This window comes from Lithobates pipiens, unplaced genomic scaffold, assembly GCF_037356315.1.
Source record: "Lithobates pipiens isolate NorthernLeopardFrog02 unplaced genomic scaffold, aLitPip1_a1.2 Scaffold_16, whole genome shotgun sequence".
Classification (NCBI taxonomy): Eukaryota; Metazoa; Chordata; class Amphibia; order Anura; family Ranidae; genus Lithobates; species Lithobates pipiens.
Genome location: NW_027507748.1, coordinates 398732577 through 398759535, shown reverse-complemented (window position 1 = coordinate 398759535; position 26959 = coordinate 398732577). Strand labels below are relative to the sequence as shown.

Here is a 26959-nt window from a genome sequence, read left to right as displayed (position 1 = left end):
AGGGAGAATTATGAATTTCATTTCAGCTTCCCTAAAAGATAGCAGAAAAAGGGGTAGATCCCCTCCCTCTTCTGCAATTCCTCTTTCAGATGATACCTCTGACCATGAGGAGAGATCCCTATCATGGGATGGGGATCAAGAGCAGTCGGATGAATCAGAGGAAGAGGAAAGAGTCTCCTCCTCTCAGGCACTCAAGAAGCAGGTCCAATATTACACTGAATTGGTGCGTACCACTTTCAGAATGCCCGCTGCTGAGGCCGCTACATCCTCTGTTTCTTCCCTGGGGGTCAGGAGAATCGCGCATGTTGTATGAGGATTGGGGGCATCCCGATAAACTGTTTTATCCTCCTAAAAGGTTTTCAATGTTTTATCCTCTGGAGGAAAGTTTCACCAAGAAATAGGGGGTCCCATCCGTGGATGTGGCTATTTCTTGTGTGAATAAAAACCTGACCTGTCCTTTGGATAATGCTCAGGTATTTAAAGATCCAACTGATAAGAAGCTGGAAACTTTATTGAAAGCCTCCTTTTCCATGGCTGGCGCAGTAGTGCAACCTACAGTCCCAACTGTGGGGTTGTGTCAGTTCCTCAAGGAACAAGTTAAGCAGATGCTTAGCCTCCTTCCCAGTGAGGAAGTGGAGAATTATGTAGAACTTCCTCAGATTCTGTGTTTCATGATTGATGCGATTTTGGATTCTGTCCAACAAGCATCTCGTTTGTCTCTCCTTTTGGTACACATGCGAAGGTCCCTGTGGCTCAAAAATTGGGCAGCTGAGCCGTCATGTAAAAAATATTTGACTGGGTTCCCGTTTAAAGGGGAACGCTTATTTGGGGAGGACTTGGATAAATTCGTCCAAAAGATTACAGGGGGTAAATCTACTCTCTTACAAATCAAAAGGAACAAACATCCATCATTTAAGCGTTCTCTTTCTCCCGGAGCATCAAGCTCTAAGCAGTGGCGATGGCCTTCCCAGCCTCCCTCTAGAGGAAAGGCCCAAGGTCACGCCCAGGGGCAGAAAAAGACTTGGGGGCGAAAGCCTGCCAAGCAGAGCCCCAAAGCTTCCTTATGAAGGGACACCCCCACTCGGCCGAGTGGGGGGAAGGCTCCTGCAGTTTGCAGAAGCCTGGTGGGAAGAGATTCAAGACAAATGGGTAACCTCCTCAATATCTCTGGGTTACAAGCTAGAGTTCCAGGAGATTCCACCATCTCGCTTCATAAGGTCAAGAGTCCCCAAGGATCCAGCAAAGCGAAGACCTATACTTTTGGCCTTAGATCACTTACTATCCCAGGGGGTGATAGTGGAAGTGGACCCAAAAGAACAGGATTCAGGGTTTTACTCAAATCTCTTCACCGTTCCAAAACCAAATGGAGATGTTAGACCTATCCTGGATCTAAAGGATTTGAATCAGTTTCTGCACATTCGGTCTTTCTGAATGCAGTCTATACACTCTGTGGTCTCCTCCCTGCAAAAGATATCAAGGATGCATATCTTCATATGCCAATATTTCCCACACCCCAAAAATATCTATGGCCGTGGTAGATCAGCGCCATTTTTAATTTGTGGCCCTGCCTTTTGGTCTCGCTACAGCTCCTCGAGTTTTCACAAAGATTCCGGACCCTCTCTTGGCAAACCTAAGAGCTCAGGGCATAACCGTGATAGCTTATCTAGACGTTTTGCTACTCATAGAGCAGAGAGTAGCGCTCTTGAACCACAGTATTGTCAAAACATTAGAACACCTGGAAAACCTAGGTTGGATTATAAACCTAGAAAAATCGTCCCTGCAACCTGCTACAAGGAATATCTGGAATATCTGGGCATGATCATAGACATTGCTCAGGGCAGGGTGTTTCTACCAAGGCCAAAAGCCATGGCTATAAGGGTTCTGGTTTGCCTAGTGCTGAGCAGAAGGAGTTCCCCCATTCGGCTGCGTATGAGACTGTTAGGGGAAATGGTCGCCTCCTTCGAGGCCGTTCCATTCGCCCAATTTCATTCAAGGCCTTTACAGAGATGCATCCTTGCGGCTTGGAACAAGAAGCCCCAAGCCTTGGATCTTCCTACGTGTTTGTCCCCAGGGATATGCAAGAGTCTCATTTGGTGGTTACAGACCAAGAATCTGCTGAAAGGCAAAACTTTTCTTTCACTTCCATGGAAAATCGCAACTACAGATGCCAGTCTGACTCCGGCTGGGGAGCAGTGCTGGAAGAGGTATGCATGCAGGGAAGATGGTCTGCGACCGAAAGACTCCTGCCCATAAATATTCTGGAAATTCGGGCAGTTTACATGGCCCTCGTGGACTGGTCTTACAGACTACAGGGTCACTCTGTTCAAATACAGTCAGACAGTGCCACAGCTGTGGCTTATATCAATCACCGAGGTGGCACCAAAAGTCTGGATGCACAAAGAGAGGTGAATCGCATACTTGCTTGGGCAGAAAGGCTTGTTCCATGCCTTTCTGCAGTCTTCATTCCAGGAGTGGAAAATTGGCAAGCGGACTTTCTAAGCTGCCAACAATTATGTCCAGGAGAATGGGCTCTACACCCCGACATATTTCAAACCATATGTCACAGATGGGGTACTCCAGATGTAGATCTGTTTGCGTCCAGATTCAACAAGAAGCTGGACAAGTTTGTGTTGAGAACAAAAGACGTACTTGCTCAGGGGTCAGATACTCTGACAATTCCCTGGGATCAGTACAATCTAATCGATGCCTCCCCGCTATATCCGCTTCTGCAGCGGTTCCTGGGAAGAGTCAAGAGGGAAACAAAGTCGGTTCTGTTGGTAGCCCCAGCTTGGCCCAGACAACCTTGGTATGCAGAGATCATGAAGATGGCAGTAGGCAGGTCTTGGACCCTTCCTCTCCAGACAGATCTACTCTCGCAAGGTCATGTTTCATGGTGTGAACCCAGGAGAGGGCATCCTAGAAAGTATGTCATTAGCAGGATCTTGGCTTTCCTCCAGTCAGGCCTAGAAATGAATTTGGCCGTAAGCACTATCAAAGTTCAGATTTCTGCTTTGTCAGTGTTTTTCCAAAAGCCACTTGGATCACATTTTCTTGTCCGGACTTTCATTCAGGGGCCATGTGGTTAAAACTGCCAGTCAAACCTCCAGTGTGCCCATGAGATTTGAATTTGGTTCTCTCTGCATTACAGGGACAACCATTTGAACCATTACACCAGGCTTCGTTAGCTCTTTTGACTAAAAAATGTGTCTTCTTGATAGCTATATCCTCGGCTAGGAGCGTTTCAGAGCTAGCAGCTCTTTCAAGCAAAGAACCTTATTTAATTATTCACAAGGACCGAGTAGTGATGCGTCCTAATAGGTCCTTTCTACCTAAGGTGGTTTCGGGATTCCATTTGAATCAAGATGTAATCCTACCATCCTTTTTTCCAGATCCACAGTCTGCAGAAGAACAGTCATTGCACACTCTAGATGTGGTAAGGGCAATCAGTATATATCTGCAGGCAACCGCTCAGATAAGAAAGACTGATTGTTTATTTATTTTGCCAGAAGGCCCTAAAAGAGGCCAGGCGGCATCGATGGATGGATTAGCCAAGGTGCCTCCCATATGGGAGGGGTTATATATGGGAGAAATTCTCCTTAATTGGGGTTAGCCAGTGTCCAATCACCGAAGGTGCCTATATAACCATCTATGTAATGACCTTCTGTGTCCCGTGATGTACTCTCAAGAAAAGGATTTTACAGGTAAGCTGTATATAAAAATCCTATTTTTACCCCCGTGCTCAATGGTGGTGCTGGTGTAGGCTTTACTAATAAACACAGTGTAACACCTGGGACTGTTACAGGTGCTATATTTAAAAACAGACACAATATATGTCAGAACTGAGTAATTTCAGAACACAGAAAGTTCTCCCAGGGAGTTCTGGGGTTTGCATGCTGAGGAGACAGACACTAGGCCAGAGCCTGCAGAGGACGTTCCATTATAGCCATTATACTAGAAGTCGCTGCCAGACTTGATCAACAGAAGGGGTGAGTACAAACCATATATCCGTGCTGAACTGTCTGCCTGTTCACCTACATCATAGATAAATCCAGGGAAGTATCTCCCTCATACAGACTTATTCCTGCTAGGAGTCTATACTATTTGACACAAAAGAAATATGGTGAATGTAGAAAGAGAGGAACTCAGTGCACACTACCATTGTAAGCAAGACTATTACCATCTGTGATACAATTATTCAGTCTCCAGTAGTTCTGATAGATAGGAGTTGGATTATTGCCACCAGTGCTTGTCCCACTGCTAAATAACTGTTGATTCCATGTCTCCAGTTTCTGCACTCAGTCTGGATTACAAAATAGCTGCTGTACTTAGGAGACATTCTGGAAGTGCCTTACCTGACCTACATATAAACAGCTAGAGCTGGGAATTTCCCACACAGGAACACATTTTTTTTCTTCAGATTAATTTCATATCTTTAATACCACTAGCTGCTACGCTGACCAGGAGGTCATTAAAGGGGAACTCTGAAGTTGATGCAACTTTTCTGCGTATGTCTTCTCATCTGCTAATAGTTTCACGGAAGAGAAAGACACTAATGACTTGAAAGTGCACCATCAAAATAGTTCTAATGTCTGGCCAATAATATGTGTTATGCTTTACTTCTAGGTTAATGTTGCAACAGTAAACCTTAGTCCTTGGCTCAGGACGTCCTTGAGATTTAGTTTCAATATTAATTCTCTGCTTATGTTCTCAGGGAGGACCTTTTCAACACCCAGAGCCGGGGCTGAACGTTTATACGTTTCTGTTCTGTAGGACTAATTAGAGGAAAAGAGGTCCTGTCTTATTTCAAGCTCAAGTTTACTAGAATTAGCATTGAAGTCAAATGTCTACAGCATAGAGTACTGCTTAAGTAAATTCTGTTTATGGTATGCTCATCACCATGTAATGTCAAATTGTTTCAAAACCTTGTTTTCTTTATAAAGATCTTGCTTGGTGCACAAAATCACATTGCCTGTTCAGAGTCAGTAGAAGTGTGTACATGTTTGGTGATGTCAGTGAAAGAGGGGAAAACTCAGTTGGGGTTTCAAGAGTGAAGAGAAACCCTTTTAACCGAAAGGCCCTTAAGGGGGTAGTGCTACAACAGAATGCATGCCTTCTACATAGTTCTGAGGAATAAGATGCCCTCACAGGTAGCAAATCTAGGATTATTACTAATTTCTCTCATGCTGATCCAGTAATGTAAATAGGCCACCACTGAGGCGATTACGTTTATGTAAATGAAAACTAGACTAAACCTCTATTGTATGTGTTTTTACCAAGTACTCAATTGAACTATTGGTTTTGAATATTCAATATTAACAAAATTGAAATGAAAAATTGTGTATATTATTATTTTATATTAAACACATTCAAAATGACTAAGAACAAAGTTACAAATAACCCCAAGCAGTAACTTGACATATTAAACTAACCCTGTTCAGTTTTTTCTGTTTTAGCTTTAAGTTGAGTGTAGTGACAAGGTTGAGGATCTCTTCCATAATGAAGAGTCTCTTTCCTGACACACTGCCTAGTTATGATTTTCTTCTATTACCCACGGCTGCCATATCTTGGTTGGCAGATACATTTTCTACTTCAAAACTCAGTGATTATTTGCTATACTCTGTAGGCTGTGTCCTTTTGTAGATTTTCCTGATAAGAAGTTGAATTCTCTTGTCAGCGTCTCTTCTTTTCACTATTACATTTACTTCAAGCTTTCACCTTGAATAGAGAAAGATCAGACTCGAACAAAGCTGATGTTATTGCAAACCTCCTTTATGTCTACTGCAATTAAAGATAACATTATTCTCCCACAAGGTAAGAGCATGTGTCTGTTGTGGCAACTGTTTGCTTGGTCTAGTTAATGGTTGGCAAAGAAAAGGTGAGCATACTATTTTCCACTACAAAACATTTTGTTCTTTCTATAGGTTCATCTAAGGCAGAGGTGGACAACTTATGGATCCTAAATAAGAAAAGGAAGTTTATAACATTGTGAGCACAACCTCCTTGCTAATTTCAGTACCACAGACTCCGTTCATGTTAATGTATAGCAACACTTTTGTAACTGTAATTGTCCTTGCCCTCCCCATGATATTTATAACATACAGTATGGCCCTCAGATCAGCAGGCATGCTGGACCATCATGCTAGCATGGGTGACATGGTGGCACGTGTCATGCTACATTAAGTAGCATGACACTTTGCATATGCATGCTTTTCCCTGTAAGACCTAACGAAGAAGCTATCAACTAATAGGAAACCAGAGAGCACAGTGGTCACTGTTAATTTTCAGACAGCTTCTCTCTAACTGATATTCTGCATGGAGTCATATAGAGCAGAAAGAGTGGAGGCTAAATCACTTCCTGTTCACTTCCTAGGATTACATTGTTACATAGTTAGTCGGGTTGAAAAAAGATGCAATTCCATCTAGTTCAACCAATAAAAGAGGGAAGAAAAATATAAAAAAATAAATAAAAATAAAAAACTCATACAATCCTATATACACAATCCTATACCCATAGTTGATCCAGAGGAAGAAGACAACCCCCCCCCCCCCCCAAGCCTGATCCAATTTGCTCCAGCAGATGAAAAAATTCTATCCTGATCCCCCGAGAGGCAATCAGCTATACTCTGGATAAACTTTACCTATAAATGTTAGTATCCAATAATATTATGTATATTTAGGAAGGAAACCAGGCCTTTTAAAGAAATCTACTGTGCTGGCCAGAACCAGCTCTTGAGGGAGTTTATTTCACATTTTCATAGCTCTCACTGTGAACAAACCTTTCCATATTTGGATATTAAATAGCTTTTCCTCTAGACATAAAGAGTGCCCCCATGTCCTCTGTGATAACCTTAAAGTAAATAACTCAACACCAAGTTCACTGTATGGACCACTTATGTATTTATACATGTTGATCATATCCCTTCTTAATCTATTCTTCTTAATTGAGAATAAATTCAGTTCATCTAATCTTTCCTCATAGCTCAGCTCCTCCATGCCTATCAATTTGGTTGCCCTTCTCTGCACTTTCTTCAGTTTCCCGATATCCTTTTAAATGAACTGATGCCCAAAACTGAACTACATATTCCAGATTGGGTCTTACTAATGATTTGTACAGGGATAAAATTACAAATCTCTTAATACAAGAAAAGATTTTGCTTGCTTTGGAAATCATAACTTGGTATTACATGCTATCATTAAGCGTATAAGCTACCAGAACACCCAGATCCTTCTCCACCATTGATTATATCCCTCCTAGTGTGTATTATCCATGCATATTATTAGCCCCCAAGTGCATAATTTTAAATTTTTCAAAGACTAAACCTCATTGGCCACATAGCTGCCCAAGTAAACAATGCATCGAGGTCGGTTGTAAGTTGGAGACATGCTGTAAGGACGTTATTCCACTGCATAGCTTGGTGTCCTCTGCAAAGACTAAAGACTGTAGACTTTACCTTACACATTAGCCAATTAGCCTTAGGAGCTTTGAATTGTACTTGTTGGTTAGAAAAAAATATATCTGAAATGTCTATTTTATCAATATTTATTTTAAGGCATTGCCAAAATGTATCCCCAAACTTCACATTCCACCTCACATCTCAACATTTATTTTTTCTTCCATCTTATTCCTATATCAAGAAATAGCTTTTAGTACTCTCCGTGACATCATCCCCAGGCTAGTAAAGTTTCTATACTAACATAAGTACACACCCAGAACTACACCTCTTAATAGCCCTTTCCCTACACACAATGGGGTTGATTTATTTAAACTGGAGAGTACAAAATCTGGTGCAGCTCTGCATAGAAAATAATCAGTTTCCAGGTTTTATTTTCAAGGCTTAACTGAATTAGCTGGATTTAGAAGCTGATTGCCTACCATGCAGAGCTGTACACTGTGCTCCAGTTTTAGTAAATCTCCCCCCAATGTGTAGGCAGGCTCTAGACAATGGCACTTTTATGCTGACAAATAAATCAATGTATGCTTGTGAATTGGAACGGGAAGGGGGGATTAAGTGGAATTCCGTAGTCCAGTAGGCAGTGATGGTTGAGATTTTAGTGCAGCAAAGACACCCAAACATAATTCTGGCAGATCAACAGGTATTTGTCAGTACTTTCAGCATTTACAGAAATAAAACCTGAGACAACACAAATGTATTGCAACAATGCACTAATATTCTTTTTAGTCTTGCCATTAGGGAACCAGAAGGCTGCCATTGCTGAGATCTTCTGAAAATCCTGTGAGATTGCTTCTCTGACCCCTTGGCTTTTAATACCTAATACCTGGAATACTTAAAGTGGTTGTATAGTCATTTTTTTTACTTTTACCTACAAGAAAGCCTATAATAAGGCTTACCTGTAGGTAAAAAAAAATCTCCTAAATCTGTACGGTTTAGGAGATATTCCCCTCGGTATGCGCCGCTGACTGCAGCGGCGCATGCGCACAAGAGGATTCTTGGCTGAAAGCCTGGTGGTCGCCGGACCCGGCCGGGATGAATTCTTCCGTGCACATGCGCGGGAGTGACGATATCGTGGCTCCGGCCACTCACAGCGCCGGAGCCGCGATACCCGAAAGAAACGCAGAGGGAGCATGTCAGCTCCCTCAGCGTGGATCGGGCCAGATGTCGGGGGCCTCGTTCTAAGGTAAGTATTTCATAATGAGCTAGTATGCGGTGCATACTAGCTCATTATGCCTTTTCCTTTGCAGGTGGCAAAAAAAAAAACATTAGCGGGTATACAGCCGCTTTAATAAAGATCTCAGGTTTTTCATCCACCGTTCTTGACATGTACAGTATAATTGTTTGTGTCACGCAAATAATAAGCATAGGAACCAGAAGATTTAATAACAAAGTCAGTAAATGCAGCTCCCGTATTTCTCTGATGACAAATCTACTTTAAATGCTAAACTGTATATAATATACTGTATATGCAATTATTTATTTTAAGGGAACCTGTCAGGACCATATTATATGAGCTCATTTGTTTTACATTACTTTTGTTATCACGATCCATCACGATTTAGGAGCTATTCACCTTGCATGCAGCCGCTGACGTCAGCAGTGCATTTGCTCTGAAGGTCCGGCTTACTGTGCTGGAACTTCAGAGCTTATTGCCGGAACCAAGGGCTCCCACAGCGATGTCATCGTGGCTCCAGCCACTCACATCGCTGAAGCCGTGATCCTAGAAGAAAGGACCGGAGAAGACGTTAGCCCTTTCAGCGGTGACTGGGTGCTGCTGAGAGGGCTTCATTCTAAGGTGAGTATTTTTTTTTAAATGTGCTAGTATGCTATGCATACTAGCACGCCTTTGTCTTTTTTTTCCCTAGGTTTACAATCGCTTTAAGATTTTTATAGAATCAAAAAGTAGATAGCACTAAAGTGGATGTAAACCCAATGTCATCCTTTCTAAACTACTGCCATAGGAGTTATCTAGAAGGATATACATGCCTCCTGCATGTATCTTTACCTGTCAAATGTCTCCCCTCTGTCTGCTATGAGACCCGAAAAACTGCAGATTCTGCAGGTGGCTCTGTTGTCTGGAGCTTGGAGGGTGGAGTCGTGATATCAGTAGACTCCCCGCCCACCTCTACACTCCCCTTGTCAATATGCATATTCTCCTGTGTATTTCTTACACTGAACTTCTGCTATGATCTCTAACATCTAGTGAAAAGACAGGAAAGTAACCACATGACTTCAGCATGCCAAATTATGCTGAGGTGGAGAACATCCAATTCTGGCAGAGCAGCAAAAGAAAGTGGGAGGGAATTAAAAAATAATGCATGTCTCTTAGGCTAGTGCATGAGATATGTAAACCACCTGTCACTCACAGCAAGGGGGAGGATTTGACAAAGTTTTTCTCTGAAAAAGATTTAAGATTTATCTCACTGAACACTAAAAGAGGATTGCTCAGAGCTGGAATAACTCTTTGTGGCAAGACTGGGCTCAAATGATAGGAAATCTTATACTCTACATTATGACATAAAAAACCCCAAAAAAAACATTTGGGGTTTACATCCACTTTAACCTTCCTAGCGGTAATCCCAAGTCTGGCTTGGGTTGGGATTTTACTAACACGAGCGGTAACCCCGAGCCAGACTCGGGATCGCATCGCTGGATGCAGTGAGGACAGAGGGAGAGTTACTTACCTTGTCCCCTGGATTCAGCGATGTCCTCCGCGCTGTGTGATTGAGCTGTCCTCCACTCTATTCACACAGTGCCCGAATGCCGCCGAGCTCCATTCCCTGCGACGTTACGGCGCATGGGAGCGGAGATCGGCGGCAAATTCAAAAAAGTAAAAAGACACAAAACACACACAGCACTGTAATCTTACAGATTACAGTACTGTATTAAAAAATACACACCCCCTTTGTCCCTAGGGGCCTGTGCAGTGCCCTGCGTGCACTTTTATATTATAAATACTGTTTTTTCTGCCTGGAATTTGGAGATTGTCCATAGCAACCAGAAAGTGTCCCTTTTTCAGTGTTTTAGGATTTGATTACATTATTGAATAATTTTTATTATTCTTTATTATATTATAAACTTTATCATACCCTGGATGTCTAATAGACTCTGGTTTGAAGAGATTTAAGAAAGTTATTCCTAAGAATTACAGGGCTACAATATAAAATTTCCATGCAAAATAATTGTACCGCTTTCAGCACCTAAAACCAGAATGAATCATACCGCCAGGGAGGTTAAGGCTAATATAACTGAAAAGAGAGGAATAGAGTTGTTCATGGAAGACAGTTGTTCATAGAAATAGAATTCCTCTTTCAAATTTGCATGTACAGTATCCACATTCTGTGCAAGCTGGCCAAAAATTGTATTTATGATATTTTCTCTTCTGAATAAATAGCAAAATAGTAAAATACTATTTAAGCGTAATAACAGCGCAACACTATTTCTTTGGTTATAATAGTAAAATACTGCATTATGGCCGATAGATGGAGCTGAGCAGCATTGGAAAAACATATGCCTTTGTTACAAGAGATCCAATGTAAAAATTTGAATTTTAGAGGGAATTAGTAAATAAATGTAACCCCTGTATTTCCTATGCTCTGCATCTCCATCTAGTAGCCATACTGTGGTATTTTACCCGTTCCCATAATAAAAAAATATCCACTCATCACACAAAATAGCACAATGAGCATTCATTATTGCCACACAGATTGGATGTACTTGCAAATTTGCTGGATGAATGACTACTCAAAATCTTTATTTACAGTTCTTTATGTTAAAAACACATAGAGGGAGATTTACTAAAACTGGTGCACACAGAATCTGGTGAAACTATGCATAGTAACCAATACGTTTCTACGTTTTATTTGTACCGCTGGTATTTTTGCCTGTTAGTGCTGTATAATGTTAATCTATGGGCAGTGTTATAAATTGGTATTTTGCACCATCTAGTGGGCAAAATGTGAAATAGACTTCAATTATTTTCTATTTTAAGTACATGGAGAGATGTTACAGGAAGTGACTGTTTGTTTACATTTTACAATGACCTACCTACCCATAATGCCAAGTGACCTACCCATGAACACTCAGTACTGAACTGCATGCTGGGTAGGCTATAAAAGGACACGCGCGGCTATTTTGTTTCTCTTCTCGAAGCATGGCTTGCCTGCAAGGAGCTGTGGGCGTGTCCCACAACACTGTGGCTTGCTCTGGGCAGAGCAACATCTGAAGCCAGAGGATGACTTCACACCACAGCGTGCTGGAGCAGCAGTGTGGTTGGATCGGGAAGGATCCAGAGGCACCCTGATGGAGGTAACTGAGAGCTTCTGGTGACCTTGCAAAACGGAACAGCGTGGCGGCGTGGCTGCAGCAAACAGACTGAGACAACTGGAGCAGAGGTTTCCTATTCTTCCAGATCTGGTTGGGTGAGAGGGCTGCTGCCCATAATCCTTAATGCACTTTTACAACTTAGACTCAGGCCACAGTTGCTGGGACCTGTAGTCCCACGGAGGAGGTTTCACACTTGGATTGAGTTAAACCAGGCCTCAATCCTATACTCCACTGAGAACTGACACTGTGAGATTTGGAGACAACTACACCGGAGGTAGTTATTAGTGTGCTACATCACCAGAACAGTTTCAATATTCATGTTTGTTAAACCCTTTGGATTACAATTACTTCAACACAATATCTAGCAGAAGACAGAAGACCAAAGACTACATCTTGTATTGCAAGGCCTTGCATTCAATCACTATAGGAAACAACTGCATTATAAAGCAGGGGGAGCTCCCCAGCAGTTGTATTGCATAGTGTTGATAGCTTTGCATTTCTGTATTTATCACAGCATGCTGGAAGTGAGAAGGTGCCCGGAGCTAAGAAATTGTCACTTTGAGCATTGGTCCCACTTGGAGACACGCATGCAAGGGTTACCCAATAATTCCTTATACGTTAAAATTGTGGTGAACCTCTATTGCACTGTTGCATTACGTTTGTGTGACAGTGTACATATTGTAATTACTGTTTATACCAATTTCAGTAAAAACACGTTTTGGTTAATTAGAATTGGTGTGCAGAGTTGTTCCTTTTCCTACAGGTGGAGCAACATATACCCAGGTAAAGGTACACTATTGTATTGTACATTGTGGGGTCATACTCTGTTATTAGCGTCACACCAACACTCCACCACAGCTGTGTCAAGGGGATTGGGCCAAATTATCAGGGGTGTAATAGCAGAGTGTAGGCCCAATCAAATTCAGGAGCTCCTTTGGGGGTCAGTGCTACATATTGTTAAAGCTTAATTGAACATGTTAGAAGCTAATTGGTTACTATGTACATCTTTACCAGATTCTGTGTGCTCCAGTTTTAGTAAATTTCCTTTATAGTAAACTGTAAGCAGTGATTTTTTTTCACACAAAGATTGTATTAAGTAAAGGAAGGGTAAGTGGTACATGCTTAAATCAACCATAAAAAAAAATTACATGTTAGTAAGCAACAAACGTCATAACCTTCCAGTCTTACTTACTTAGTTGGCCTGTAGTCTGGTATAGCTCGATCCAGTGATATTTTCTCACTGAGGTAAGAATTATAGCCATATTTTTCATGTGGTCCTTTGGCTTTCTCTTCTTCTTCGGGGGTGAGTGTAGCTGGAAGTCCACCTTTTCCTCTGCCTCCATAGCCTTCAATAAGCCCGAGTGACTTTGACAAACCTTACAATAAGAAAGAATACAGTGTTACTCTAAATAGTCTATGTGTTAGAACCTTGTTTAATCATTTCAGTGTGTCTGTTTGTATGTGTGTATATGTGTGCAGAGCATTCCACTCATCATATGACACACTGCAGAGTATTCCACCCATCTATTGATACACTGCACAGTATACCACCCATTCTATACCACGCTGCAGAGCATTCCACCCATCCCATGATACACTGCAGAGCATTCCATGCATCCCATGATACACTGCAGAGCATTCAACCCTTACCATGATACTACAGAGCATTCCACCCATCCCATGACACACTACAGAGTCTTCTACCCATCCCCTGACACTGCGGAGCATTCCTCCCATCCCATGATACACTGCAAAGCATTACAACTATCCCATGGTGCACTGCAAAACATTTCACCCATCCCTTGATACTGCAGAGTATTTCACCCAGTGTCGGAACTACTAGGATCGTAAAGGATACACTTGTAACTGGACCCTGGTATTCTTCCACCGAAAAACATGTGAAAGGGTCCCACTGCGGGGTCATAATAAAGGGCCCCCATGATGGGAGTAAAGGGGCTCGGGCCCACTGTAAGTACCTACCCATGTAAATGGAAAAAAAAATAGGCTTCTGTGTCTAAATGGATGATTGCCATAAATAGCTTCACCTTATTCGCTATTTAAGTGAACAAACACTTTTTTAATCTATATTATTTCAGTAATCAAAACCATCATCTCATAAAATCTAGCAATCTTTCTGTAGACATTGGGGCATTATACCATAATTCTGATTGAAGGGACAAGGCATTTGCCTCTGATTGGGTGCAAATTGAAAATGTTTAATCTTGTTTTGATCTTTAGTATTTCGATTTTTCATGGACTCAAAGTACTGTATATGTAACATCAATTCTAAAGTTTTATTTTTACTTTTTTTTTTAGCTATACATTTTAAGTAAATACTGTAAAACATAAAACAAAGGACCTTAATGCATATATTGCATTGCACGTCTGTCCCAAGTAAAATGATTTTATAGAAATGCAGGTTTGTGGTTACCGACATTTATAATGGAACCTGAATAATAATGGCATTGTCATACATATCTAAACTATATTAGGTGTATTACTGTAATAAATAAAAATACATTTTATATGAAGTTACTTTTGACATGAACTGTACCAGGAACTCATAGCTGATTTTAATTGCTTTTTCTAATTTGTTGCTTACTCTATTTCTATCTATGCCAGTCTTTGTGCCTCACACATAAAATGACAAGCTGATAAAATCTAAAATACATATTTTCTATAAAACAAAGAAAGCAATGGATGTGGTTATTAGTAATTACATTTCTACTATTGCTAATGGCATGTATTCCTGAATGATCTGAAAATACTGTAAACCAGATGTTTTAGCTAGAAGCAATGTGCCTTGGTGCAGCCATGTAGAAAAATTGTAGAGACTTAGTTTGATTATACCTTTAGCTAGAAATGTTCTACATCTACTAAGTAATAATCAAGTAAGTAATAATTTAGACAGTTGTAGTATGGAGGTAGTAGCATACGATTTAAACAATTCTCAAAAGAAAATATATCACAACTCCTAATGTGAAGGAATTGAGGGGTAGTTATTCCATAAATGAAAATGTAACAAAAAAGAAAAACACTGTGCTACTCTAATAAGACTAGCAGCTAACACTCAAACAAACAAAGTTACAGTAAATGTGAAACAAAAAAATGTAGCGCTGAAAAAGTAAACACAATAACCTAAAAACAATTTTTCAGGTAAATATAAACAACCCGTGCTAAAGGAAGAAAAATCTCATACTTATTGTGAGATAAGTGTAAACAACATTGCGTGCGATATGCAATACCCAATGCAGTATAAATACAACTGTGAATAATAATTATGTGATATAATAACAATGAGATTACATAGCATAGATCCTGAAAGATAGACTATTATCAGTTCATCAATCTGTAAAGGAGTCCTCCTATTGTATTAAACAAGAGTGGCCAATCTTCTCATGTAAACCATGGACCAAGGCGACAAAAGGAACCAACGACAGCAATCTGTTTGTCTGCAGTAGTATATGAGGACACAACCTTCTATAAATGTAAGGTGTAAATGTGAGCTGAAAGAGTGCAGCTGCACAGGCCTAACACTATGGAAGCCCCAGACTTCTGTAAGAGCCCTGCATTGGCGTGCCCCAGGCTTCTGTTAGGACTCCTGCTCATGCAGTGCCAATTATCAATCCCACCACCCTGCCCAGGTGGTGCGTGTGGAATGCAGGGCCCGTCAGGAGAGATCTCTTCCCGTTGGCCCATTGCTCTCCATGGAAAGTCTGTCCTTTTTGGGTGGCTGGGCCTATATTAAAGTAGGGGCCTGGAGTTGCAGCTCCAATAGGCCCTACGTTAATCCAGCCCTGCCCATATGGTCTAGTATCAGCATGGCAAGGAGGCCCATAGACTTGTGACCCTCCAGCCATGGAGGAATAGGGGATCATTAGATAAAAACAGGAAGACTGGTTTATAAGCAATGGCAGAGTGGATGGTTACTGATGACTTGAGTGGATGAAGTGTTCTGCCTGTGGAATGGATTTTAACAAATGTTTTTCCTCTTTAAAAACAATATTACTAAAATCTAATCCGAGTCTTATGCCCCATACACACGGTCGGACGTTCCGACCACAAAAAAATCCCACGAATTTTGGGCGAAAATAGTCTTGCATACACACGGTCACACAAAGTTGTCGGAAAATCCAACCGTTCGGAATGAGGTGACATTTGTAACGTATGATGGGACTATGTAGAGGCCAGTAGCCAATAGTTTTCGTCTCCAATTTTATTCTGCGCATGCGTGCCACTTTGTGCATCGGAATTCTCCACACATACGATTGGAAAAAGTCAGCTCGGATTTTGTTGGATTTTAAATCCAGCTCTCAAACTTTTTCAGTCGGAAATTCTGACAGAAAAAGTCAGATAGAGCCCACACATGACCGGATTTTCCGACAGCATAATCCAATCTGACTTTTTCCATCGGAATTTCCAACCGTATGTATGGGGCATAAGACTAATCTGATTGTATATCTTGCATACATGCATGCTTTACTGATGTTTAACATCTCTAAGCACAAAGGTAAATAATCATTTAACTAAACTGTCAAAATCTGCTCAGCCACATAGTCAGTGTTTTTTTTTTAATGGGGGGGGGGGGGATTTCTAAACTTTGTAAAAAAGTGATAAACAATAAACATGCACAAAACAGATGTATGCATGATGCTTGTCACTTCTACAGTATAGAAAAATTTACTGTATATCACTGTCAAGTCCAAATGCATTTATTGTAAGTAAGCTTGCCAAACCTTTCTGGAAAATTATAAATTTTTAGACATAAAATGAAGAGGAAACATATTGCATCAATCAAATATATATATATATATATATATATATATATATATATATATATCTCATTGATCTTTCTTGAGATCAATGCTCTAATAAAACTGAAAGAAGTGTCATTATTTATTACAAAAACTTCATATGGGCTAAAGGTAAATTATATAGATGTTACTATTGTGTTAAAATTTTTGAAAACCTTACTGCACCTTTTCACCTCATAGTTTTATAGGTAGAATTTCTCCTACATTTGAAAGATGATTTTTACTATTCTAACTTTAATAATAACTTTGCCATAGTGTTGAGGTGGGCCAATCCACAACATGGAGAGTGGTGGACTGGTATAACTTGGGAGCCTCTCCTGCTGTCTTTTCTACCAAGGCTGTGACTGACAACCAACCCCTGCAGATTACCTTGAGAGTGAACAGCAGAGTCCTCCTCTGTATTGTTATTGTTATTGACAGCAGCCTTGATCTGCAGTGTGAAACAGGGCTGCCTGTCAAACTGACAGCTGAGCCCAGAAATTATCCTAAAAGCCTTGTACACACACTAAGATTTTCCGCAGACAAAACTTTTGTCCGTAGGGCTTTGGCCCCAAACTTGTCTTGAATACAGATGGCACACAATTGTTGGCCAACAAACACAAACATAGTGACGTACTACGTGTTTTTTCAGCTCTTTAGCGCCACCCTTTGGGCTCCTTCTGCTAATTTTATGTTAGCAGAAGTTTGGTGAGTGTTGATTCATGCTTTTCATTTTGCGCTTTTCATTTTGTGCTTTTCATTTTGCGCTTTTCAGTTTCTGAACGGCCGTTCGACCAACCAGCCATGTTGCGGAATTGGAGGAGATAACATGTTGTTTATTATTGTCCTTGGAGTTATTGCTTTGACCCAAGTCCAGTCCAGGAATAGGGGGAGGAGGATTTCTTGGACCAAAAATTGGTTGCTTTATTAATTGTGACCAATTATGTCATCTGCCTTTGCTGTGGGCGCTCCTAAAGAATAATCCAGATGATTTTCGGAATTATCTCCAGATGATGGACCCCTGCTTTCACCAACTCTTGGTATTGTTGAAAGCATATATTAAGAAGCAGGACACATGCATGAGGCTTTTATTTTATTTTTTGGTTAAATAATGATTTGATTTGGTATATTTTCTAAATTTTTGAATGCATAGAATGCACTTTTTGGTTAAGTTCTATTGGCAGATAGCATGTCTAATTTTATTTTTATTTTTATTTTTTTAATGCTCAATAAAAAAATTGGGGAGAATAATACTTGGCTATGTGTTTTACTTCAAACGACAGTTTGGGAGTAGGCAGTTACATTTAAAAAATTACAAAGTAAAATTAGCAATGGACACCAACATAGTTGTATCTTTGATCTGAAAAACTACAGGATAATGGTGTTGTGGTAATTTGCACCAAAAAATAAAAATAAATAACAAGCATAATAATATTATTCTTGATATCACTAGAAAAAAAAAAAGCCTTTTAAAATTTGTTTGCAATAACTCCATCAGTATCACTAGCAAAGCAGCTTCATTATTATTCCATTAAAGAAGAAGAGAATGTGCGCTGCATTTTGATATTTCATAATTTGCCACATCACAAATGTTAATTCTCCATTATGAGAGCTAGCTTACAAGACCGACCGCTTCTGGCTCGTCCTTGCTTCTGAGCATGCGTGTTTGTACTTTGATCTTTTGTCAGACGGACTTGTGTACACACGTTCGTAAAATCTGACAACAGACATTTGTCCGTGGAAAATTTTAAAGCCTGCCATCCAAACATTTGTCCATGAAAAATCTGACAATTGTCCAATGGAGAGTACAGACAGTCGGATTTTTCACCAACAGCCTGTCATCACACAATTCCTGTTAGAAAATCCGATCATGTGTACGAGGCTTAAGACACAGAGTGGGAACTAGCACTCAAGTACATAGTTAAGGCTTACATAAAAAAAACAATAAAAAGTGTAGTGCAACTATAACAAAGATCCAACTCCGCTCAAAAATACTCCAAGGATATCGGGTCAACCGCATTTGCTTAAATCCCCCTGCATGGTGCTCCTTTGGGTCCAGAAGCTCACTCTCACAGAATCAATGAGACCATACATCATATCTGTAGCCATACAAACAGACGCATAGTGCTCTCCATTTAAACAATTTATTAAAGCCCAAAAAGATGAAAAATACAAGAATAAAAAACAGCAAGGCTTGTATTATTAGGCATTCTCAGCTCACCACACCAAAATCAAAGATGGCTGCAGGATGATGTCACAGGCTCAGCTCCTCCCCCTATATGCTCAATGTCCTGTGATTGGACTTTATCAGTAGAGGGAGTGTTGTGGAATAACATGCACAGTGTTTGAGCAAGCAACTAATATTATTTATTGTTTGGCGTATAATTTTGATGACTGCGCTGATTGCACTTATATTTATTTTGAATTTGGGTTGAGGAATACAGAATACACCAAAAGAGCAGCTCTTGCATTGTAATCTGCAAGGCTGGGCTGAGCATTTGCATTGTATATCTGACGCCTGAAAGCAGTTCTTGTTAGTACTTGAAGTACATGCAAAGTAGTATTATTTCATTGCCACACAATGCCAGTTTCAGCAAATCTATAGATGTAAAAAAAAATTAAAAATAAAATAAGAATTTAAACCCTTACCAACCATTTAATTCCATATATTTGTTTTTATGAACTCCTTTCTACCCTTTTATCCTTGACTAGTGGATCTTTTTTGCACTGGTCACTGTATTAGTGGCACTGGTTCCCACAAAGTGTCAAAAGTGTCAATTGTCCACCGCAATATTGTAGTCCCACTATAAGTCATGTATCACAGCCATTACTAGTATAAAAAAAGATATATAAATAAAAATTCCAGTATATATCCCATACTTTGTAGACACTATAACTTTTGCAATCAATATATACTTATTAGGAATTTTTTTTTACCAAAAATATGTAGCAGAATACATATTGGCCTAAATGTATAATGATTTTTTTTTTTTTTGGATATGTTTTATAGCAGAAAGTAAAAATATTGTTTTTTTTTCCATAATTCTCTGTCTTCTTTTTTGTTTCTAGCGTAAAAAATAAAACCACAGTGGTGTATAAATACCACCAAAAGAAAGCTCTATTTGTGGGAAAAAAATCACATACATTTTATTTGGATACAGCATTGCAAATTGCAAGACCATGCAATTGTCAGTTAAAGTAATGCAGTGCCATATTGCAAAAAAAATAGCCTGGTCATGAAGGGGGGTAAATCTTCTGGAGGTCAGGTGATTAATGCAGCCCAATCATGCATTTCTGCTCAGTGAAGAATATATTTAATTGGCCTTATTTTGAAATGTCAATGTGATATATTGTCTTTATCTACTGAAAATGTAACTAGAGAATGTGTAAAAAAAAAGTGTGAATGAGCAAATATATGATGGATAATCCTAAAATGCTAATGTTGGTATATATAATATGTATAAATAGCTAACAAAGTTCCTGAGGTGCATACATATAAGGTTTATTTGTTTTACTTGAAATGCCATAATTTTTCAACTCTATTACACAAGCGACTATTAGAAAACATACTGTTTGATAAATGTACTTTGGTGGCTTTTAAGAAAAATACACCTCTAAATGGGTTTTAAAAATAGTTGTTGTTTTTTTTTTTTACATATTGTGGTAATTTATGTAATGGAAAAATAAGTATATAAAATAAACATTACTAGCCCTGAATCCATTTAATACAACTCATTCGCTATAGTCCATTCTGCTTCAGAATAAAAGCAAAGCACTAAGAAAAAATTATTAACAAATCATTTCACCTTGTAATTCCAATGGCGAGCTTGTGTAAGTACCTTGGGACATTCCACAAAGTTAATGAAAAACATAACATCAATATCTTTCTGTAAATAGGTAAATAACAAAAACAGGGTATAGCACTGTGTATGACCTCTCTTCTAAGTGTACATTTAAAGCTAATAGGAAGAAATTAGGTACAGATGAGCATCATGTGCATTCATGTGTGCAATGAATGCAAACTCATGTGAATACATCAAAATGTATACTGCAGCAGCTCAAGCTGGTATACTGTATGTGCAAGGAAATTCACAATGACTACACACATCATACTATTTACATTAATGCGACTATTTAATGAATACTGTAGTGCAGTGGTCACCAACCCTGTCCTCAGGGCCTACCAACAGGCCAGGTTTGCAAGATAACTGAAATATATCACAGGTGATATTATTTGCTGCTCAGTGATTGCAGTATTTTAGTCTGCATCTCCCCAAGGTAATACATAAAACCTGGCCTGTTAGTGGACCCTGAGGACAGGGTTGATGACTGCTGTAGTGTGTGTGCTGTATAACATCTATTGAAATGTATAGATTTCATATGACGTGTAAAAGGCGTGATTACACAGCGACAGGAAGTGATGTCGGAGTAGGATGTGTCGTAGATCGGGGAAGCGGTGAGACACTATGTAATACACACAAGGCCATAGCCTGATACAATATTGATGAGCGTTTTTTATTTTTTTTCATTTTAAACATTGTGAGTGTGTATTTTACGAGTTATTTAAATAAAGAATGTGAAACGTGTCCTCTATGTTTTAACTTTCAGCGGTAACCGGGAACAAGTTTGCGGATCTGCGCTGAATTTGGAGTATTATGCAAGTTTTGCCAATCATAAATGAAAGGCAATAATTAGTGGTGAGTAAGGTGGCATGCGGGGAGTGATTTGAAGTTTACTGCAAGCAAACATTCATGGACTGTTAATTAACAGTGGATGGGAATTGACTGCTTTTATCTTTTATATGGTAAGTGACTCAAAAATAAAATATAAATAGTGAGCGCTACGTACACTGTTACAAGCAAAGCAAAAAACCTCAAAAATATCCCCCTGTGGTTCCAATTGTCACGCGCGAAGAGTAAGAATATTCTTCCAGTGATTAAGATCAGAGGCTTACCAGAAATATTGGCTGCTCAATAAAATGCAGCAAACATGCATAAACAGCATCACCCTCAGAGCCCATTCACACAGGGGCAACACGACTTGTAGGCGACTTGATCAGGCTACTTGGACACGACTTGACAGCGGCGACTTGGGACGACTTCAAAACGACTTGTGATGACTTCAAGCGCGACTTGGGACGACTTACAAGTCGCCCCAGGCCAGGCGACTTTTGCCGCGGCCAAGCAGAGAATGAGCTCAAGGGGAAACTCCACGGCAAATTTCTGAAAAAAATTTGGCGTGGGTTCCCCCTCCGAGAGCATACCAGGCCCTTAGGTCTGGTATGGATTCCAAGGGGAACCCCCTACGCCGAAAAAACGGCGTGGGGGTCCCCCCCAGATCCACACCAGACCCTTATCCGAGCACGCTACCCGGCCGGCCAGGAAAGGGGGTGGGGACGAGCGGGCGGCCCCCCCCCCTCCTGAGCCGTACCAGGCCGCGTGCCCTCAACATGGGGGGGTGCCTTGGGGGAGGGGGGCGTGCGGCCCCCCCCACCCCAAAGCACCTTGTCCCCATGTTGATGAGGACAAGGGCCTCTTCCCGACAACCCTGGCCGTTGGTTGTCGGGGTCTGCGGGCGGGGGGCTTATCGGAATCCGGGAGCCCCCTTTAATAAGGGGGCCCCCGGATACCGGCCCCCCACCCTATGTGAATGAGTATGGGGTACAATGTACCCCTACCCATTCACCTGTGAAATAAAGTACAATAAAACACACAACACAGAGAAAAAGTATTTTATTGCACAGCCGGGGGTCTTCCGTCTTCGGGGGTCTTCTCGCCGGACTCCTCCGCTATGTGTGTGTAGCTCTTTTGCCAGCGGAGGAGTCCGGCTTTCTTCCTCCCCGCCGCCGGCCTCTTCTCCCGACTTCGGGGGTCTTGTCCCCCTCTTCGGTTCTTCTGCCGGGCCACCGCGCCTGGTCCGGTGGCCCGGTCTTCTGTCGCCGTCTTCCGTTCTTCTGTCGCCGCCTTCGGTTCTTCTGCCGGGCCACCGCGCCTTCTTATAGCTCTTTTACAGGCGGTGGCCCGGTCTTCCGTCGCCGCCGCCGCCGCCTTCCGTTCTTCTCCTTCTTCTTCTCCTGGAGATGTTGACTCGACGAGCTCTCCGGCCACAATGCCAGGGACGCGCTCCGCTGCCTCTTATATAGGGACAATGGGGCGGTGTCACATGGGTTGATGTCACATGGGTTGGTCACATGGGTTGATGTCACATGGTAAGGGGGCGGGGTCACCATGTGACATCAACCCATGTGACCAACCCATGTGACATCAACCCATGTGACACCGCCCCATTGTCCCTATATAAGAGGCAGCGGAGCGCGTCCCTGGCATTGTGGCCGGAGAGCTCGTCGAGTCAACATCTCCAGGAGAAGAAGAAGGAGAAGAACGGAAGGCGGCGGCGGCGGCGACGGAAGACCGGGCCACCGCCTGTAAAAGAGCTATAAGAAGGCGCGGTGGCCCGGCAGAAGAACCGAAGGCGGCGACAGAAGAACGGAAGACGGCGACAGAAGACCGGGCCACCGGACCAGGCGCGGTGGCCCGGCAGAAGAACCGAAGAGGGGGACAAGACCCCCGAAGTCGGGAGAAGAGGCCGGCGGCGGGGAGGAAGAAAGCCGGACTCCTCCGCTGGCAAAAGAGCTACACACACATAGCGGAGGAGTCCGGCGAGAAGACCCCCGAAGACGGAAGACCCCCGGCTGTGCAATAAAATACTTTTTCTCTGTGTTGTGTGTTTTATTGTACTTTATTTCACAGGTGAATGGGTAGGGGTACATTGTACCCCATACTCATTCACATAGGGTGGGGGGCCGGTATCCGGGGGCCCCCTTATTAAAGGGGGCTCCCGGATTCCGATAAGCCCCCCGCCCGCAGACCCCGACAACCAACGGCCAGGGTTGTCGGGAAGAGGCCCTTGTCCTCATCAACATGGGGACAAGGTGCTTTGGGGTGGGGGGGCCGCACGCCCCCCCTCCCCCAAGGCACCCCCCCATGTTGAGGGCACGCGGCCTGGTACGGCTCAGGAGGGGGGGGGCCGCCCGCTCGTCCCCACCCCCTTTCCTGGCCGGCCGGGTAGCGTGCTCGGATAAGGGTCTGGTGTGGATCTGGGGGGGACCCCCACGCCGTTTTTTCGGCGTAGGGGGTTCCCCTTGGAATCCATACCAGACCTAAGGGCCTGGTATGCTCTCGGAGGGGGAACCCACGCCAAATTTTTTTCAGAAATTTGCCGTGGAGTTCCCTCTTGAGAGCTGATAATTCTGTCAAAGTCGCCTCCGTATAGACAGAGATCCGACTTGGAGGCGACCTCCATTGAAATCAATGGGTACCGGTCGCCTACAAGTCGGATAGAAGTAGTACAGGAACCTTTTTTGAAGTCGGAGCGACTTCAGTAGTGTGCATTAACACGGCTCTCATTCACTTACATTGATTTTTAAATGTTGTCCGACCTGAGGCGACCTGAGGCGACTAGGGGCGACCTGAAGTCGGATCAGGAGTTGCCCCTGTGTGAATGGGCTCTCAGGGGACAGATGTTCCTTCTTAATCCTTGATATTTAGGACTCCAATCATAAATCCATAGTATAGTGACAATACATGCAGATAAGTGTGTAGTCATCGGTCACCAGCCTTCACCCCCATGCAATGCACACTCACCGCCAATTGGATTTTTAAACAGCGTTATGGTTGAAGGAATCGCTAGTAACAGGCATCAAACTGCAAGCTCCTTCCCAGGCTCTCTCCTTTCTCTGAGTAGTGCAGAAATTAGTGCAGCAAAAAACGCTCACACGACATCACCCACAGGGGACAGGTGTTTCTTCTTAGTATTCCTCGATAAAAGAACTCCAGAAAAAAAAATCCCCAAAATAAACTAATATTGTGCAATACTGCTTAATATAAGCAATAATCGCACCCAGGTGAGTATAGCGACAATACGTGCGGATAAGCGTGCATTCACAGATCATCACCCTTCACCCCCATGCAATGGGCTCTCATCAACAACTGGATTTTAAACAGCGTTATGGGTGAAGTGGACACAGGTAGCAGACATCAAACTGCAAACACCTTCCCAAACTCTCTCCTTTCTCTCTCCAGTGCTCCATTCAAATGGCCCAAATTACCATGAGCAATAAACAAAAAATGTTCTTCATAGTATAGTATTTATTGCAGTACTTGGACATACAGATAAAACATCAGGATAAAATCCAATGCATTAAAAACAACTAAAACAAATAAAATGGATGACCGTTTAACTCACATCATATGCCATCACCTGATACAATGTTGTGGTGGCCTGACGTTCACGCTATAGGTCCCTACCCAGGGAAACCCTTTTCCCTTTGAAACAGTCCCAAGAGGTGTGACAAAATGTGTCAGTGTGCGGCCTAGTGACGTCAGTGTGGGGCTAATGACGTCAGTGGCGTGGCCTATTGATGTCAATGTGCACATTAACCGGTTCCCGACCAGCGCACGCCGATGTATGTCGGCAGAATGGCACAGGCAGGCATATTGGCGTACAGGAACGTCCAATCTTCAATGCCCTGCCATCGCGAGCACACTGCTGGTCGGGACCCCCGTGAGTCCGGTTCCGGGTCCCACGGACTCGATCGCCGCGGGCCTACCCGCGATCGCCTCACGGGACGGCTGAATGGAGAAATGCTGTTGTAAACAGCATTTCTCCTTTCTGCCTAGCAACTAGTGACGCCGATCTCTGCTCCATGTGATTGGAGCATAGATCAGTGTTCACTAAATGAAAGCCCAACCCCCCACAGTTAGTAACACACCCCTAGGAACACTTAACCCCTACACTGTCACCCACTGGTTAACCCCTTCACTGCCAGTGTCATTTACCCAAAAAAAATTCAAAAATGTCCTATGTGTCCGCCATAATGTCGCAGTCACAATAAAAAAAATCGCTGATCGCCACCATTACTAGTAAAAAAAAAAAATAATAAAAAATTATTAATAAAAATGCCTTAAAACTATCCCTATTTTGTAAAGGCTATAACTTTTGTGCATACCAATCAATAATCGCTTATTGCAATTTTTTTACCAAAAATATGTAGAAGAATACGTATCAGCCTAAACTGAGGGAAAAAAATGTTTTTTTTATATATTTTTGGGGGATATTTATAATAACAAAAAGTAAAAAATAATGTGTTTTTTTCAAAATTGTCGCTCTATCTTTGTTTATAGCACAAAAAAAAAAAAAAAACTGCAGGGGTGATCAAATACCACCAAAAGAAAGCTCTATTTGTAGGAAAAAAAGGACGTCAATTTTGTTTGGGAGCCACGTTGCACAACCGCGCAATTGTCAGTTAAAGCGACGCAGTGCCGAATCGCAAAAAGTGGTCTGGTCTTTAACCAGCAAAATGGTCCGGTCTGAAAGTGGTTAAACAAGTCTTCATCCTGTCTATTTCTTGCTACCAAAAAAACAGCCAAGCGATCCTTATGGGGTCTGCACACCCTGAATGTGCTATGTCTGTGTTCTGAGTGCACCAGTTTCAGTGCACCAACAAATGTGAGTTTTATACTTTTAATGAGTTTTTATTAAAGTTTCTTAAAAAAATTCAGCACTATTTTAGTCTATTACTTTCTAAACACTATTGCGCAGGATCATCATAGGATATACTGCAAGCACCTGTCAGGATCCATTACCGCCAGAGATTACCGAATGCACCAACAGAGGATTTAGCAATCCACCTAAGGATTTATATACCCCTTAAAGAGGAAGGCGCATGGTGACCTGTATTAGGTCCAGAGTGGATGTGAGTGCATATGAGTGAAGGTGGAGGGACACTGGAGGTGTTTTTTTGCGTAATAGCACAGTATCCACAAATTCCCTTTGAGTTTTTGGACCTTATTTTTCCATGCCATATATATATTTACCTGATACTCGCTTACACGCATGATATTCTCTACCCATGGACACTGATATCACAGTGGAAGTTTGTTGTATTTGATTATCACTATTACGTTTATTTTGTTCAAAGTGACAATGATGTAGTGCTTCCTCTGTTATATTTCTATATTTTGTGTTGTTGAGTTGTCAAAATTTGGGAAATTTTAATTTGTTCATAAATGACCTGAAGGATGGGGTAAACAGTTCAATCTCTGTATTTGTGGAAGATACTAAGCGAAGCAGGGCAATAACTTCTCAGCAGGAAGTGGAAAACTTGCTAAAAGATCTGAACAAATTAATGGGGTGGGCAACTACATGGTAAATGAGGTTCAATGTAGAAAAATTTAAAATAATGCATTTGGGTGGCAAACATATGAATACAATCTATACACTGGGGGGAGAACCTCTGGGGAATCTAGAATGGAAAAGGACCTGGGGGTCCTAGTAGATGATAGGCTCAGCAATAGCATGCAATGCCAAACTGCTGCTAACAAAGTA

At 41.7% G+C, this 26959-nt stretch overlaps 1 protein-coding gene across 1 annotated transcript in view; it reads right to left on the bottom strand.

Annotated features, from left to right (window-relative positions):
* Positions 1–26959, bottom strand: part of GALNT17 (polypeptide N-acetylgalactosaminyltransferase 17) — a 636606-nt gene that overhangs the window by 482902 nt on the left and 126745 nt on the right. The window contains exon 2 of the mRNA XM_077482320.1: positions 12973–13156. Coding sequence (XP_077338446.1) covers positions 12973–13156 — 184 coding nt within the window. The remainder of the gene's footprint in view (positions 1–12972; positions 13157–26959) is intronic.